The following is an 18,124-nucleotide window of genomic DNA, read 5'->3' as shown; positions in this document are numbered from 1 at the left end:
CATCAAGTGGTGCTAGTTTAATTTTTCAGTTGTCTTTTTTCCAGATTTTTTATATAGGAGTGTAGTACAAGCACTGAACCATTTACAACAAAGCTTTAATAGGTGAGATTGAGGTTGATTCATTATTTAATACACACAAGTAATAATTCCCCGGCTGCTTTATAAGCAACAGAGAAAGAAAATTCATGCAGTACGAATGAGACATTTCACGAGCAAAATAATGTGCAGACTACAGTATAATGGATTTGATCTTAAGCTACTTTAATGCAAAAAAAAAAAAAACACTTCACAGCCAAGTGTCACTACGCATGACCGTCAAAAATGACATCAATATAAAATTCTCAGGTTCCAGTAATTAAAAGTGTTTTCATTTAAGGAATGGCCACTACATTTATCATCTGGGCTGTTTAAACTTGTGTAACACTAGGTTGGAAATAAACAGTAAATAAGACCACCACTCAAGGGCCTCTGAGATGGGCGTCAGAAAAAGCTAAAAAAACTGTGGGTGGGTCCAAAACATTTACTGAAGTAGATGTCTTTTAATTAAACAACTGCTTTTATAGCCTAAAAGGTTTGTTTACATTGTGTCGCAGGAGCGCAGCAAGCGCAAGTAGTGAAAACACAGTATGGAGTATGGACTTTAAATGAGACAAGTGGAATGGATTTGACTGGTGGAGCTCTGACAAGTCAACAGACATATGCACTAAATTAAAGAAAAAGTGAGTGGGTCCAATATCATTGATCTTAAAAAGTGTGGGTCTTGTCCCACCCACATATAATGGTTCCGACGCCCATGGAGATGGGTCTTTAAAAAGTCAAATGTTCAAAGAAAAGTCAAGATCACAGAAACGTGGATTAAATAGAAAACACAATGCTACATGTCCAACAATAAAATGGTGAATAATGCCTTCCAGGAATGATGGGAGGATAGTGATTTTTAGCTTTACTGATCAGTTAAAATGACAGAAAAAAGACTTACTGGGAGAATAAACCAACTTGCTCAAAACCATCTAACAGTGAGAATCAGACATGAAAGCAGCTTTAGACGTTTACAGGATTCATTAGTATAAAACGCACACGGTCTTGCTCATATACAGAACAGAAAATGGAATAGGATTTACAGAAAGTGCCAGATTTGCAAACGTACGATTCCTGTTAATCGGCAAACATTCTTATGCAGACTACCCAAACCATAAGCTTCCCAGTGAATAGTGTTCAAGGCCGCTGACAATGTTGTTGGCCTATTGGCTCAGTGAGCCTGTCTTTGGAGAAAGTCCTGTTTGTGGTTAATGGGTTATCTAGGCCTGTGGTTGGCCAGCAGGAAGTCTTTATCCTTACAGGTGAGGCAGAGCTTTAGGTTCCTAAAAGAGCCTCCGGCCCATAAGTACGCCCAGGTTGCCATGATGGACAGTAGGATGTAGGTTGGGATCAGACTGCCTTGATAGTGTGGGTTCACAAACGTCTGTAACACACAATAAACAAAGCCTTTAATTCAAGGGAAAATCATGTGATGCATTTGTGATCAGTATTAAAGGCGAGTCTGTTTAAACTCTCGAGTTGTATAATTCATCGTATGATGTGTGGTCACTTACCAAGCATGATACTAGTAGATGAGTGATAACCACAGCTCCAAGAGCCCACCATCTCTGTCGCTCACACGCCTCAAAGAATACAACTCCCCAAAACATATGCAATAAGATAATGGCCAGTGTCATAAAAGCTGTGAAGGAGAGCACACACGCTTAATACTTTCAGCCACAATGAAAAGAAATCTCTGGGTTTAAACACAAACTGGCATCTCATTACCCGATGATATGAAGTAATGCTGAGAGTCTCCATGGATGCCGACCGTCCCCGGACCCAAAGAGTCAGAGAGTATATTCGCCACAGAAAAAGCTCCACTCATAAACCCAAAGCCCAGGCCAGATACTGCAAAACAAAAAACAGTTCAAATACCAGCCAGTCACATCACTACCAGCGGCAACATGTGATTGATGTATACATATGCCAGCTGCCGCATGGAGATGGGCATGGTGTCCTCCTGACTGAGTGCCAACAGGCCTTCATTTGCTTTCCTGCAAAATAACAGACGATAACAAAACGCTCATTGCGACAAGTCTTTTACAACAATCGATCCATTCAAACACAGAAAACAGACTGTGAACTCTTACTTCAGCAATTTGTAGTAACCAAATCTGAAAGCCTCTTGGAGCAGTACAGAGAGCACCACTCCGAATATAAGCAGTCCTCTCTGCTGGGTGGCACTGTCCTTGTTGCTGATCTGAACTGTGATGAACCACACAAGAGAGGACAGCAGCAAAGACACCAGCCAAAAAAATGCCCTACAGCAAACAACATGATGTAACGTGAATTGCCACATACTGCACATACACATAATGTTAAGCATTAGATGAGGAATAGTTCACACTAAAATTTACATTTTGTTTATATTTACTCACCCTCATGCAGTACTAGATGTATATATAACTTTCTTCAGTTAAACACAAACGGGCATTCGTCACAAGATATTTATTAACCTAGTGGAGTCAAACGGATTACTTTTTGTGCATTTGGAGCTTCAAATAATTGGAGACCATCCAATGGCATTACAAAGACAAGGAGGGCTGGTATATAATTTAAAATAAGTCTGTGTTCAGTTGAAGAAAGTAAGTCATACATCTCAGATGACATGAGGGTGGATAAATGATGAGATCACAAGAGATTTATAATTTGAGGTGAACTATTACTTTAACTAGGTTAAAAACAATTGTGGTTAAACACTTTACAATAAGGTTGTATTTGTTAACAATTAGTTAATGCATTAGATAACATGAACTAACAATGAAAAATATTCTACAACATTTATTAATCTTAGTTCATGTTCATTTTGGCATTTACTAATACATTTTAATTGATCTTTGTAACTGTTAAAGGAATATTCCATTTTCTTAAAAGAAAAATCCAGATAAATTACGCACCACCATGTCATCCAAAATGTTGATGTCTTTCTTTGTTCAGTCGAGAAGAAGGACTATAAACGATCCCAAACGAGGGATAAGGGTCTTATCTAACAAAACTATTGTTCTTTTTGACAAGAAAAATAAAAAATATGCTCTTTTAAACCACAACTTCTCGTCTAGATCCGGTCCAGAGCGACCTAACGTAAATGCGTAGTGACGTAGGGAGGTCACGAGTTACATATATAAAACGCAAATTTGCGGACCATTGTAAACAATAAACTGGCACAAAGACATTAATTAGTATCAGTTGACATACAACAACGTAGGAACGGTCCTCTTTCAACACATTTGTAAACACTGGGGCGGAGTTTCGCGTTCGTCCTCTGTGACCTCTTGACGTCATGACGTAATGCGTGGGGTCACGCTTGCGCATCACGACTGGATTTAGACGAGAAGTTGTGATTTAAAAGTGGATTTTTTTTTTTCTTGTCAAAAATGACAATCGTTTCGCTAGATAAGACCCTTATGCCTCGTTTGGAATTGTTTATAGTCATTTGAAACTCCATTGAAAAAAACTGTTAAGTGTTGAGTTAAGTATTAAATGTTGGGCTCTATTAAAGTCCATTAAAATGAGAAAAATCCTGCAGTGTTTTCCTCAAAAAACACAATTTCCTCTCGACTGAACAAAAAAAGACATCAACACCTTGGATAACATGGTGGTGAGCAAACCATCCTGATCTCTCCCCCAAGAAAATCGAACATTCCTTTAAGTAAGGAATAATTGACAATGGGCCGTTGAATTATAATAAAATAATGCACACCCAAAATGGAGTGTGCCGTTACACCGCGGGTGTGCATTATTTTCAAACAATTCAAAGGACCGGAGTCAATTATTCCGCTTATACCACGGTTATCACAAACATTGCTCTTTGGTGCCTATTTTTAAGACATTTGACAAGTTAGGTGTGCGGTTTACAGAAAAATAATCAACACCCATAGAACATTTCTTAGCCAATCAGAATAAAGCATTCAACAGCCCCGTGGTATTTAATTACATTAATGAATGCTCCATGAACTAACATGAATAACTGTAATGACATTCAATTCAATTATTGTTATATTGTTATAATATGACACAAAAAAGTTTTGTCCTATTAATGACAATTAATTTTGATATCAGGTATTTGGGGATTGCATTATACTTATACTTATTCATTAAGAGAAGAAATTTCTTTTTAGATTTCTAAATGCATTTTCTTCTGCATATTTCTATAAAAATATTTTGGTGGGTCCTGAGACAGATTATACCTGTCTGGGTCACGGAATGAAAAAAGTTGAAAATCACTGGCTTAAATGGCAGTGGTAAGAAAATCCTACAGCAACTGGCTTTGGTTAAATGATTCAAATCAAGTTTTAGGCACTTAGCGCAGGTCGATCTCTCCTTAGTATAGCTTGCATTCAATTTCAAAGGTGCTTCCTCATTCCTTGTTGAAATCTAAACTTAGTATCTCTTTAAAAAACTTTTTTACAAATGCATTTATAATTTGATGAGCTAGTTTGCCCTGTACTTATGTCTTGTAAATTTTGTCTATCACAGATCTCAGACAATCTATTAGTGATTCCACGCTTTTCAAGCAGCAGATGTAACATTAAGGTACGTCTCGGGCCAGATTTAATGCTGTATCACCAGATTTGATACCCGCACTAAGCCAGCAAACCGAGGCGATTTATGACTTGATACATACCCTGCTATGAGGAAAATCACTTTCAGCGGATCCCGGGCGATTGTAAACAGGAACAAAGAGATGGCCGGGCCGAAAGCGATGAACGTACAGCCGAAAAACACCGCCACTGTCATGATGGTGGAGCTCAGTTAGCCTTGCTAATTCACTCAGAATACTGCACCTTCACACGAATAAGTGCCCTCAGAGGAGATCAACACTTTTCATCCATGAAAGAATATATAATGTTGTCAGCCGGTTCGTCTAAACAACATTGATAAAGAGACAGAAAGCACTAGTGTTGTTTTCTTCGTGTATGTTAGGGGTTCGGCGCTACGAACCGATCATACTTCCGGTTCCTGGTCATCATGTGACCGCGTTTCTAACATGCTCATTTACATTAAATTTCATAAACAATAAATACATTTTTTTTTACTTTATTAATGTTTTTAAAGATTTCATTTAATTTAATGCCATGGTTTATGTAAATTTGTTGTTTCACATTTTGTATCATCCCACATTAAAAAATGCTACAGTGTTTATTTTATTAAACTGTAGTAAATTGTGGTATACTATATTTTTTGTATTATTAAAATGTTGAATGAATCAACTGTAGTAAATACTGTTGTATACTTTTCACCATACCATATTTACCATGGTAAGGTTCCCTACATTATCATATTTTTGAATGTTACTATAGTAAACACAACAGAAGAATAGAACTTTTTCATATGGGATTGCATCATATTTGAGATAGGAATATTTTTCTTTATTTATTTTAATAGTTTCTATAATATGAAAAAGGCCAATGTATGCCATTTTACTTTTTACATTTCCAGCAAATGTCAACAAAGTAATTCCTCATATTTATATACATACACTCATTTCTTTTAAGACATTTAAAGTTATTATTCTTTATTATTAAACACATAATACATAATTTAAATTGCATTAAATTACATCAAAAGGCACAACATCCACCAAATAAAATATCATCTGTGCGTTGCCTCGACCTTAAACTGAAACCTTACTACTCACTCATCCTCAATTTCATGCTATCAAAATAAATATCATCCATCAATTTATTTATTAATAACTTATTAATACACTTTGCATTGATCAAAACTTGTGCAACAGCTCCATAACAGCAATAGTGGTGCTCTGGCCAAAGATAAAAGCTCCGATGACGACAGTGACCACACCCCAACCTGTCAAGAGGGTTCTGAATATGACAGAAATAAAGACTGTGTAAAGGGTGAGAATTAAATGCAATTTTCTGAAAGCATAATATATAAATAAATATAGAAATGAAAAGGTCAATTATTTGACAAAAAGGAGCCAGCAAATTAAAATGAAATCACTTGGCTCTCTTAAAACATTCAGGTATTACACACCTTATCCTGTAATTTATAGGTTCAGTCTGCATGGCAAAGATAAGGCACATTCCTGTAAAGAGTGAGCTTGATCAGTAACATCTTAATCTCTGAGTATGTGTGTGCGTGTGTGTGTGCTAGTATATGCTGGCTGTTAAAGGTGCAATGTGGGACTTTTAGCTGCATGAATTAAGAATTGCAACCAACAGCTCATCCCTCTTTTTCAAAATGCATATTGCAGCGAAGCTAACCGCCACAGGACAAACATGTCATCGTCTGAGATAACAGTGAAAAAACAGGATCTATAAAACACTTTGTACATTTAGGGCTACTGTAGAAACATAATGGCGCGAAATGGCGACGTCCATGTAAGGGGACCCACGGTATATGCGGATAAAAACGTCTCATCCTAAGGTAATAAAAACATAACGGTTCATTATTGTTATTAAGCTAAGGTCTTTATACACCACTGATAATAGTTATGTATATTATATTGCATTTCTGTCAGAGATCCTTATAAAAGTTACACATTGCACCATTAAATGGCTCATATTGAATTGTATCATGGAGTGTCTCACCAGGAAAAATAAAGATAAAGAAGGCACTAATCCCTCCGATGACACTGATGATCTCACTCATGTCTGGTACATAGACGGCAATGAGTAGTGTGATAGCGATCCAAAGAAATGTCAAAATTGTACGGCACCGACACTCAAACACAGAAGTGATTATGGCCCGTCTTCCCCAGAAACGCAATACAAGTGCAAGAATTACCGACCTGTGAACAAAACGCAAGCATTGACACAGTGTCTGTATGCAACCAGTAAACTTTTATTTGTGGTTTACAGTACCTGCCCAACAGCAGTATTATAGGATAAATTGTAACGATCGAAATTCCAAACAGCAGCCTAGCAATAATCATCACTACATCATCTCCAGGATATGACATCAGGATATCTGAGGCTACTTCCCGTCCAAATGTAAGAAATCCAAACACACCTACAGTATTGTGACAATTTGTCAGTCTTTAAGGAAAGCATTAAACAGAAAATATCCTAGTTTTCACAAATAATGCTTTATAAACATAGACGTAGACTCACCTGTAAGAGTATAAATTAAAAGGCAGAAAGTCATCGAAGTAACTGAGATAAATACCCAGTGTGTGATTTTTTTGTTCTCCATGCTGCTGTATATAGCAATGGATGCTTCATGACACTGTAATTTAAATAGTTAAATATCATATACTTAAGAATAGGTTTAAAAAACATAATGTTACAAATAATCGTACTAAATGTGTGCATATGCACATGAAATTATGCACAATGTAAATAAATAAAGATTTTTTAACAATTTTACCTGAAAACCGAAACAAATCGTTGGAACCACACTGAACATGGAAGCCCATGACACCAAGCTGTTACAAACACAAAACATAAGCACAAATAAATGCTTGATATGCACTTATATACAGATGTACACAAAACATGGCACATAAAAACACAAACATATTCACATGCACTTTCAAAACTCACCCTTCGCTGTGTTCTGGTGTAAGGTCAGCACTGTGCTCATCTTTTAGGTAATACTTTACAACCACAGCCACGCTCAGGTATGTTGCAGCCAGAGTCCCCAGAACACTAATAATTAAAACACATAAAGAAACTTTAGTGGGAGAATGGTACCAATGGTACAAGCAGTACCATGAACTGCATACCTTTCACCAGACCTTCAACTGGTAACAATATTATATGGGGTACAAATATTTAGGGACTAACAAAAACATATCAGCTTTTAGCACACACCTGGTGTATTTCTGAATGCCGATCTCTTTGGGTATTGAGAGTGGGAGGATGATAATCAGGCACATGATGAAGAGTGCGAAACGATGATCTGTGTACCAATGATAAGGCATCTCTCCTTCTGTAGTGCCAGTCACCGCCTCATACAGAGACAGGCACACTAAAACACATAAACACATTTTAAAGGGGACATGAATTGTGCATTAACTCTCTGTTTTCACATCTTCTCAGAAATAGGCATATATACACAGTGACTTATATGTGAAGCAAAAACATCACACATATTATACACAACTCACACTTATCCAGTTGATCCTGAACAACCACCAAAAAGGCGACAGAGATCATGAAGAGGTTGAAAACATAGCAGATCTCACACAGATGTCCAATCCGCTTTCCACACACCTCGCGTACCACATCATGATACGTGTTTTGCCGACTGATCGATGAGGCATAGCCAAGTATGACCAAGCCACTGATCAGAAATACCAGAGACCCCTGAGAGAGAGAGAGAGAGAGAGAGAGAGAGAGAGAGAGAGAGAGAGAGAGAGAGAGAGAGAGAGAGAGAGAGAGAGAGAGAGAGAGAGAGAGAGAGGTGTAAAATTGCAAAATGCACATAGCTCTGCTACATCCAAATTATCAGCAATGTGTTGAACCTTATGTGGGTTGGCTAGCAAGTAACCTCTAGTTTTCAGGAGGCCACTAAAATCCGACGAGCAACCTGACACATAGTGACCACACCGCAACAGTTATGGCACTGTCACTCACAACCAATGTGATTTTTTCTTAAGGGATGCAACCCTGTTTAAAGGAAATAAGGCTTTGTCCACATTGAACGTATTACTTTTATCTAAAATACCTATAGAAGTGACAAAAAAACAGTATGAAATTAAATAAGGAAGATAAGCTCAACAAATACATAATAGCCTACAAACAATACAAAAATACCCAAATGCTTGTACATAATTCCCCAGACTGAACTCAATGTACTCAAAAATTATAGGATAATAAAAACAAATTAGTTTAAGATTTGAAAAGGTAAAAAATGACTACATTTTTCACAGTGTTGTATCTGGATGTAAGTTTGAAAATAACCTATTTGTCAGAATTACAGTAATACATACCAACTCCACACCGATGGCTGTATTCACACCACCTGCCTTTTCAAACGCCCATGGGAAGTTCAGTAGTCCCGCGCCGAGAGCAGATTTAAGCATAATGAAAACAGCTCCAAACGAGCCGAGACGTGGGACGTCCGAACCCCGCGCAGGTTTGGATAGGAGACTGATGCTGCGTATACTTTCCCGGGCCAACTCTTCCATGATCAGTACCTCGAATCTTAGAGATTTTTAGCCTTTATATCTAATGTGCTTAATTCTGTTCTTTAACGAGTAACAATAAAACAAGAAGCTTCCTACTGATATCATAAACTTATCCAAAGCATCCTCACTCTCGTCCAAAATCACCGTTCTAGTTAGGCGACCTATAGGCTGGCTCAAGTAAGACCCCTTAAATATGTCACTGCATAGTGAGAAATGTTGTAAAGACTTGTTAGCGTTTTTAACAGTGGGCTCCTAAATGTTTTCTTTCCTAAATGTGCATTTTAGGAGAAATTTGCTTTAGGATGAAAAGAGCGACCTGTCCAGAACGTTGAATGGGGCAAATTTAATTAGCGCTCATGTTGCGACCCTGTTTCAAACGCATGTGTAAACATTTGACGAATTTACTTAAGGCACGTGTCTCCATGAAGGGGCAAAAATGAAAGGTTCATTATCGTTCGTAGCTTTATTTTGTTTTTTGTGTGACTAAACTAATTAATTATTTATTCCTGACAAAAAATTTACACCATTTATAAATCATTCGGAAATTAGATATTTATGCTATACAATTCTTATGCTGGATATAAATTATCATTTTTAACAGATTATCTCTTAACGTTCTAATATTGTTTAACAATGTTTTGTAATAGTAAAGATAGGCAAATTGTTATTATTAACACATCTTGGGTGTATTTATTTAAGGTAACAACCAGAATAAATACCTGGTATTTAATAATCATTATATATAAATCACTTCAAAAGTATCCCAATGCTGGTTACCAAAAATATAATTTGGTTCTGTCAGAAGGAAATGGGCAAAAAGGAGGGGTACCCTTTGAAAAGATATACTTGTATGTGCCATTTAGGTACAGATATGTATACATTTTGGTACCAATATGTATCTTTGAGGTAGGCTATGAACTCTTCAGGTGCAATGTTACACTTTTTAAAAAGATACTGCCCCAGTGTCTTGTGTTGGAATCATTTTTGATCATTTCTTCTGACAGTGTATAATTAGGAAGAGTAGACAATACAAAATATTTTATGTTTGCATTTTTTTAATAGACTGATACATTTGCAATCAGTATTGTGCACTGTATGTCATTTAAAAAGATACAAGCACAAAGTTTTGACAGTCTTCATCGTCACATTTCATTAATGTGATGATCTACTACCAAAGAGTATAGAAGCACAAGAGAGGAAACTCAATAGAACGTTCCATTGCATCACCGGCGCCCAGCAGCAGCCCCACGAATCCGCCATTATGGAATGAGCGCGATTAGGGCTCAGTCACACCAAAAGCGCTTTAAACGCTTGCAAACGCAAGGCGCGACGCACTGCCTTTTTTAAAAAAAGAGCAGTGCAGCGCGGCTTTTCATATTGCTAAGCAACCACCGAGTCAGCTGTCTTGTCAATCAAATATTGAAGCGTGAGCGCTATTTTGCTGTTAACTGTCATATTAGCAGAAACTTTAAAAAGAGGGCGCTTGCTCTGACCTTGTTTGAGGATGAGAGGAACACAAACACGCAGGAGAGAGTGAGCGAGTGGAGTCCGGTTCTTCAAAGCAACTGTAAACTTCCCTCGCCACAACGTAAGGCCCGCCTCTCCCCTCATTCGATTGAACAATGGAAGACGCGAATGACGTCAGGCGCTCCTCCGCTCTCAGCGCTCCTTCAAAAACGCGTGCGCGGCAGGCGGCAGAAAACCGCAAGGCGCTCGGCGCGCATAAACAGCGCGCAAACGCGTCCTGCCCATAGAATATCATTCAAAAAAGGCGCCTGCAACTGCCATAAACGCTTTTGGTGTGACTGAGCCCTTAGGCAGTCAACTAGAAGTAATGGCAATATCAGCTACTTTGTACATTAAAAGATCAAATTCAAACTGAATGATAATAACACAGAATAACATACAATCAGACCAGTGATCATTTATCCCTTTTTACAGCTTATTTTCAGATATTTAGACAAGTCTTCCACTTTTAAAACAGGTTAATTTTACATAGCGACATAAACTCATCCACACATAATATTTTGGCTCCATATACATATACACACATATACATCTGAATTGCTCAAAATGGATTAAGTAAAAAAAAAACACCGTTTTAGGATAACAGACAGAGCAATGCATCATGTTCTATAAGATTATAATTTTTTGTAGCGGGATCCAGGGGATTAATATGTACAAAATATATTTCATACCTAGTGAAGTTGGTAACTAATAATATGTAAAGTAGCATAAAATAGAATTACATAATAAAGCAAGAAAAACTACCTCAAATGTGTATCTATTTAATGATTGGATTCCACAACTGATAAAAACAACAAATCAACACATACATACATAACAATACAGCGTTTCGTGTAGGTGTAGCAAGTGAACAAAATTTTAATTTAAGAAACTTACTATTGCGCTTTTGGTTTGGCTGTGAGATTCGCTGAGAATGAATTGAGAATGAATTGGCTGTGAGAATTTTCATTCCAAAATGGCGGCCGCGCTACTGACGCGTCACCTAGTGACTGATGCCAAAAACGAATGAGAGTTTCCTCTCTTGTGCTTCTATACTCTTTGCTACTACTGTTCATAATGTGATATCTAGAGCAGTGTTTATCAACCAGGAGACTATTTAAAATAAGATCAAATTAAGATAATAATGTATCTTTCAGACTCCCACTTAAAAAAAAAAAGTTCAGGGAACCAGGGAACGTTTAGCTTTGTGTCATGTCACGCCTATCCGACAGATGGCGGTAGAGCATAACTCGCAATCTCCTTCCGCAGCCTGTCCAACGAACAAGATCTAAACAGCGAACTGAAAGTTATGTCTTCGTAAACACGTGGGTTTATTGAAAATGCCTGTCGACACAAAACGTATTCGTGGACCAGAGGAGTCACAGTCCCCTCTACTTTTTCTTTCCCCAGACAAAGTTCCCGAAGCCACAAGCAGGAAAGGTGTCCGAGGTAACGGCGATGTCCGGCCCGTGTTTGCGCGCTGCGGACTCATCAGTCAGGCGAAAGGTTCGGCTTACCTCGAGGCTGGAAACACCAAAATCATATGTTCGGTCTACGGCCCAAAAGAAATGGAACGCAAGGACGATACAGACATGAAAACGGGTCGCCTTGTATGCGACTTCAGACTTGCACCGTTTTCCTGTGTTAAACGAGGTGCCTGGATCCAAGGCAGTGAGGAAAGAGACCTGACCGCGGCGTTGCTGGAGAGCCTCCAGCCGGGAGTTTGCCTGCACAAATATCCGCGCTCTCAGATCGAAGTTAATGTCATGGTTCTGGAGAATGACGGTTCGGTTCTTGCACACGCGGTTACCTGCGCCTCGATGGCACTGGCTGATGGCGGTATTGAAATGTACGATGTGGTATTGGGCTGCACGCTGCGACAGAATGGAGAATCATGTCTCGTTGACCCGTCATACACGGAGGAGTGCGGGAACTGGCAGGCGGGATACGGGGAGAATCAGGGATGTGTCACCGTATCTCTGCTCCCCAATCTAAACCAAGTGTCTGGTTTGAATGCAGAGGGAGAGATGCGGGAAGAAACGCTGACAGACGCCGTGAGAACATGCATGGACGGCTGTCATAAACTCTACCCGGTAGTACAACAAGCGCTGATAAGGGCTGTGAAAAGGAAAGCTCCCCCACCAGAGAAATAAACTTTCTCAACATTGGCTGATGGTTTTGTACCTTTGTATTTGCGTTTGTAATAAAATAAAATTTTAAATTGTTCAAATGATTATGTTTCCGTTTTACCATATGTATTTTCTCATCAAACGTATGTCCTTTAGATCGTTTTAGACCTGTTACAAATATATGAAAGTTCAGCTGCCATAAACATAGCTATAGAAGCTGGCATGGCATTTAAAAGAAAGAAAAGGTTCTTCACAGCGATGCTATAGTTGTTTCTTCAGTCCAGTCCTCTGGACCCCCTCCCAGTATGTTTTAGATATCTCCCTATTTAAAACACTAAAAAGCTGATGACAGGAATCGGGTGTTTTATATCAGGATACATCAAAAAACATTCTGGGAGGGAGAGGACTGGACTGCAGTTGATAAACACTACCATATAAGAACCATTTTGGTTCATCTGTTACTTACCTTTTTATAGTCTAAAGAAGAAACTTTTGTGAAACAAAGGTTCTTCTGACAATAAAGTTTTTTTATGGAACCATTCAGCCAAAAATGGTTCTTCTGTGGCATCATGAAGCACCTTTATTTTTAAGAATGTAGATCTCTTTGTCCCATTTAAGTCATGAAGCAGAAAAAAACTATATTGAGACAGATGATTTGCTACATCAACTAACTTTAATAATCAAAATAATCAGAATTTCACATAATAATGGAATCCCTGACTTTAACTGTGACGGTTAAAAACAGTGCAATGAGTTTAATTAGTGTCACAATCTGCAATTTAAATATAAAACATATGGATGAGTTTAAAAAACTGGCACTGGCACTTTTAAAATTAGATTTTTCATAATAATGAGCTTTAATTACTAAAATGCTTTGGCAAACAAATTATAATACATTACCACACTGAAAAAGCTATCAGGCCTAGTAAAATAGACCGCTTTCCTTATTCATTAAGTCATTGTACAATGTGTAAATGTTATGCATTATTTCAAAATTTCTCTGTATGAGTTGCTTTACAATGTTTTTTTTATAAATGACATATATTACTATGTAATTAGATTTGAGTGTGTAAAATTGTATGTGGCAGCATACACAGAAATTAGGTAATGAATGTGTATGAGGGAAAACATGCATTTTATCCCTGCATTGTGTTGACTGAGTGCTATCAGGCACGTTTCAGTATAATTTTTGTGATTTCTGAATGGCTTGCAATTCTCATTGGAATGCCATAATAACCGGTCCCAGGGGTAACATAGACCATAGTATGTTCAGAGACACGGTAGAGTCCGCAGAAAAATGGATTTGCCAGGTATGCCAGGATGGTGAGGGGGAATATCTGACCAGCATGTGTGTGACCTACACAAACATAAATTTGCACTTTAGGCCCATTTAGGTCAAACTGTGGACGAAACTGTCATTGTTGAGTTACATGCATTATTAAAAACATCCTCAAAGACCACAACATAAATCTAGGCACAGTACCTGAAAGTACCAAGCTGATGTCTGGTCTTTGCTGGAGAGCCTGTTTTCCAGCATGGGGTTGATGTGCGAGCAGAATAATCGGGCTATCTGCACTGCATCCATCAAGAGCTTTCTCAACATCCATGCCATGGCCTGGGTATCTTTAACCAAAGCAACACCACTGATATAAGCCCAACGGAAAATCGTATGGAAAGCACTGGATTTGTATATATTCAAAGAGTCGCTTAGTAGTTTTTGATGACTTTATATTGTACTAACCGTAGCATGCGTGCCTCAAGGTCATCAATGCCTGCAAGGCAAATCCAGTCCTGAGTGTTTTCCGGCCGAAACACTTTAGCGTGGCTGTTGTGAAGAGGTTCAATGCCCATTGAGCGCATGAGTTCAAACCAGCTTTCAACATCAGCAGTGTAGTAGTCATGATTGCCTCGAAGCCACACAAAAAAATATGTTACACATAAATCAAACAGGCATTTTCTATCCAATTTATGTGCTATTTATACTAAGACTGACCTGTGGCAAAATAAGATCCAAGTCGAACCTTCATCTGTCCCAGTGGTTCTGCAGCGCTCCTCAACCGAGCTACCTGAGAGTCGGTCAAATCACCCACAATGACCACAACATCTACAGAACACAAAGTAAGAAGTTATGCTGAGTACATTTAAATATGACATTAAAACCTCATCATGTTGAGATGCAGTCACCTGGATCCAGCTCATTCACCATGGTAACGATGCGCTGCAGTTTGGTGCGACCTATCGTTGGTCCCAGATGTATGTCTGACAGAAGCACCAACTTGAGTCCATTCAAAGACTCTGGAAGTTTTTCCATTGGGATCTCCACCTCGACTACCCGGGGAGGCTGTGCTGCATTCACCAAGCCATACACTGACAATATTGCAGTTACTATTAATGCCAACACTACCTGGCTGGTCGAGCCACTTGTTACCACATCCTCACCACTTCGTCTGCGTGAAAGAAGCCCGCGAATGCGATTTAAGCAGCCAAAAACCACCAAGAAGAAAAGCAGGATTACAAAAATACCCAAACACGAGAAACTAACTAATGAAAACCAGTGTGGTTCCGTGTCCACAAGGAAAAACATGCTTAGGTAACTGGCATGAACGAGAATGAGAAACAGAAAGACAACAATACGCCAGCATCTCTGCGGGAGTGAAGGCGCTCCTCTGGTGCTACACAGTCGTCTCACCACGCGCTTCCAGATGTAAAGCGAGCCAATGAGCAGGAGGGTGCTGATGAAGAGGAAGAACTGAACACGAAATAATAAAGCACGCGTGTCTTTGTTAACCCGCTCTGAGATTAGCGTCCTGGATATAAGCATGGAGAAAAACACAACCCCCGATGCGATTCCCACTTTACCTTCGGCGGAAAGGCGACCGAACCCAAACATACTGGCCACCGGCATATGCTCGGTCATTGACCCAAGCGATGACTATAGCAAATACTGTGCGGTCATTTTGAAGAGCATTCCTTAACTTTTAAGAATTTTAAGAGTTTGTCGTACCTTTCAATTCATAGTACAGTAAGTATGCATACTCCTTCTATATCTATAACATGTACGTTATTATCTTAACTGGGTCAGTTAAAGAAAAACATTACAGTAGGCTACTTCCGCAGATGGCCGCTGCTTGACAACACGAAGACTGCAGTCATAGCTCCCGGACGGTCATACAGAAATTGCTGACTAATATATAAACTGTCCTCTAAATCATTCACGTCGCTCTTTCGCACATTTAAACATATACACACCCTTTAATTTGGTTTCTTTCCTAGCTTGTCTGCGAAAGGTAAGTGTGTGCGATAAAATCATTGGCTCGTTACATTAAAGAGGCGTGGCTAATGTGACGCTATTCATCTGGATTGGTTAGAATCTTTACTATATTTTATTATAGCTCACTATAATTTATTTTTCATGTTAAGCATAGATTTGACAAGGATTTATTGAATTTGAGGGTTTCATTACAAGCAATATCCTAACAACTACCTAAAACATAATTGATTCATAAAATAGATAATTCTCCACGTTATGAAAATATTTGTAATAATAACAACAAATGAGTTGTTAGATATTTGAGTATTTTCCATCATGACATTTTACATTGTATTTTTTTATTATTACTCCTGTTTTATTTTTGTTTCATTTTTACTTATTACATTGGGAATGTTGTCTGTATGTCTACTGTCTTGTATGTTTGGTGAGCCAAAGAAAAATGTATATTCTATTCTATTTCTGCATTTATTAAAAAAAACCTTCCAAGTAAGCCCTGTAAATAATGAATTATATTCAACGTTTAAAACATTTTGTTATCCTAACAACCAGTGGTGGAACAAACTAGTTAGGTAATGTTTTATATTTATTTTTTTTACTATACATGCAAAAATAAATAAATAAAATAAAAAAACCTTACATAGCGAAATTTGCTGGCGCTTAGCGCTTGAAAACTATCACCTGGATAAATGATAAAAAAATCTCCATTTTAAATCGACCACTTCCTAGATCTCCCCAACATACTCAGGCCTGCTAACAACATACATAGGTGCGCAATGAGACCATCACTGAAAATGTTGAGAGAAAATTTGGTCATATCTGACATTGTTTTACATTAATCAATCAAGCTTTTGTTTTGGTTATTTTTAACTCGGATACAACACTCATTAAAAATACAAATGTTACGTTTACTTATATTTACTCAAATTGGAACAACAATGAATTACGATCAGGTAAGTACGTAATATGCCTTTATTTAAAGACCACAGTCTTACAGGTAGATTCATTTGCAGCAATGCTTGTGTGTGTCGCAAGCCTTCTTCTCCTTGTCCTTGCACGCACTTTCACAGCCCTTCGCACCTTTGCTGCATTCAGACGAACAGCCAGTGCCACCTACCGAGACGAATAAAAGGAAATTTGTCTTATTCTGTACAACCTTGCGGCGAAGTCATTTTAATAACCCGTGGGATTGTTATTCGACTCACCTTTCTTGCATTTAGCGCAAGCGCAATTCGTGCATTTGCAGTTTTGCCCGCAGTTACAGGATCCGCCTGCAAGACGGACATAGGTGTTATGTCTCAAATGTGCGTAGTTATCGAATGTTCTTATTTGTAACACAGAATTTGTTAACTACTTATACAAGACGTGGTTTTAGATTATTTTATATACTTACTCTTAGAACAGTCACATGGGTCCATTTTCCAACCTTAAGTCCAAAGAATCTACGATGCTTTCGTGGACGAGTCTGGCACGTATAAATAAATACAATCGCTTTTGACCTGCGTCACTATTACGTGTACGTCATGTGAGCGCGCTCGTGGATGAACTTCGGTTCCTAGTAACAGGGAGTCACGTGGGCATCAGAGACATAACAACTGAAGATTTGATACAGATAACTGTGGATTTTTTTTTAAATTATTGATATTAAAGGAATAGTTCACTCAAAAATATGAAAATTCACTCCTAAGTTTTTGCAAACCTGTATACATTTCGTTGTTCTGATGAACACAATGGAAGATATTATGAGGAATGTTTGTTTGTAACCAAAGCGATCATGAGCCTCATTCACTTCCATAGTAGGAAAAATAATACTATGGAAGTGAATGGGGCTCATGAACGTTTGGTGACAAACATTCATCCTCCTTTGTGTTCATCAGAACAAAGAAATGTATACAGGTTTGTAGCAACATGAGAGTGTGTAAATGAAGACAGAATTTTGATTTTAAGGTAAACTATCGCTTTAATAATAATTACAGGTGAAACATTGGATACCATAATTACAATGGAGAAACATATTAAATGTAGGGTACAAATCAGGACACAGAC

The 18,124-nt window shown here is 38.2% G+C and overlaps 5 protein-coding genes across 5 annotated transcripts; 1 reads left to right on the top strand and 4 right to left on the bottom strand.

The window, feature by feature from the left end:
• Positions 1-76: 76 nt before the first annotated feature.
• Positions 77-5,043, bottom strand: aph1b (APH1B gamma secretase subunit). The gene is made up of 6 exons (XM_073858909.1): positions 4,706-5,043; positions 2,172-2,342; positions 2,003-2,075; positions 1,807-1,930; positions 1,593-1,720; positions 77-1,462 (listed from the first exon to the last, which is right to left on the bottom strand). The coding sequence occupies exons 1-6, from the start codon at positions 4,816-4,818 to the stop codon at positions 1,295-1,297; spliced, it is 777 nt and encodes a 258-aa protein (XP_073715010.1). The 5' UTR covers positions 4,819-5,043; the 3' UTR covers positions 77-1,294.
• Positions 5,044-5,770: 727 nt separating this feature from the next.
• Positions 5,771-9,496, bottom strand: slc38a8b (solute carrier family 38 member 8b). Its single transcript, XM_055202268.2, has 10 exons — positions 8,978-9,496; positions 8,153-8,351; positions 7,857-8,013; positions 7,587-7,691; positions 7,411-7,468; positions 7,155-7,269; positions 6,906-7,053; positions 6,633-6,832; positions 6,076-6,127; positions 5,771-5,903 (listed from the first exon to the last, which is right to left on the bottom strand). The coding sequence occupies exons 1-10, from the start codon at positions 9,173-9,175 to the stop codon at positions 5,801-5,803; spliced, it is 1,335 nt and encodes a 444-aa protein (XP_055058243.2). The 5' UTR covers positions 9,176-9,496; the 3' UTR covers positions 5,771-5,800.
• A 2,418-nt stretch (positions 9,497-11,914) lies between these two features.
• exosc6 (exosome component 6) lies at positions 11,915-12,914 on the top strand. Its single transcript, XM_055202281.2, has one exon. It carries the CDS (start codon positions 12,022-12,024, stop codon positions 12,832-12,834), a length of 813 nt encoding a protein of 270 aa, XP_055058256.1. The 5' UTR covers positions 11,915-12,021; the 3' UTR covers positions 12,835-12,914.
• A 729-nt stretch (positions 12,915-13,643) lies between these two features.
• Positions 13,644-16,877, bottom strand: tmppe (transmembrane protein with metallophosphoesterase domain). The gene is made up of 5 exons (XM_055202257.2): positions 14,995-16,877; positions 14,804-14,914; positions 14,552-14,717; positions 14,294-14,433; positions 13,644-14,167 (listed from the first exon to the last, which is right to left on the bottom strand). Exons 1-5 carry the CDS (start codon positions 15,725-15,727, stop codon positions 13,977-13,979), a joined length of 1,341 nt encoding a protein of 446 aa, XP_055058232.1. The 5' UTR covers positions 15,728-16,877; the 3' UTR covers positions 13,644-13,976.
• A 155-nt stretch (positions 16,878-17,032) lies between these two features.
• mtbl (metallothionein-B-like) lies at positions 17,033-17,630 on the bottom strand. Its single transcript, XM_055202293.2, has 3 exons — positions 17,472-17,630; positions 17,284-17,349; positions 17,033-17,191 (listed from the first exon to the last, which is right to left on the bottom strand). The coding sequence occupies exons 1-3, from the start codon at positions 17,494-17,496 to the stop codon at positions 17,082-17,084; spliced, it is 201 nt and encodes a 66-aa protein (XP_055058268.1). The 5' UTR covers positions 17,497-17,630; the 3' UTR covers positions 17,033-17,081.
• Positions 17,631-18,124: the final 494 nt, after the last annotated feature.

This window comes from Misgurnus anguillicaudatus, chromosome 21, assembly GCF_027580225.2.
Source record: "Misgurnus anguillicaudatus chromosome 21, ASM2758022v2, whole genome shotgun sequence".
NCBI lineage: Eukaryota > Metazoa > Chordata > Actinopteri > Cypriniformes > Cobitidae > Misgurnus > Misgurnus anguillicaudatus.
This window is presented reverse-complemented; position numbering and strand designations above follow the sequence as displayed.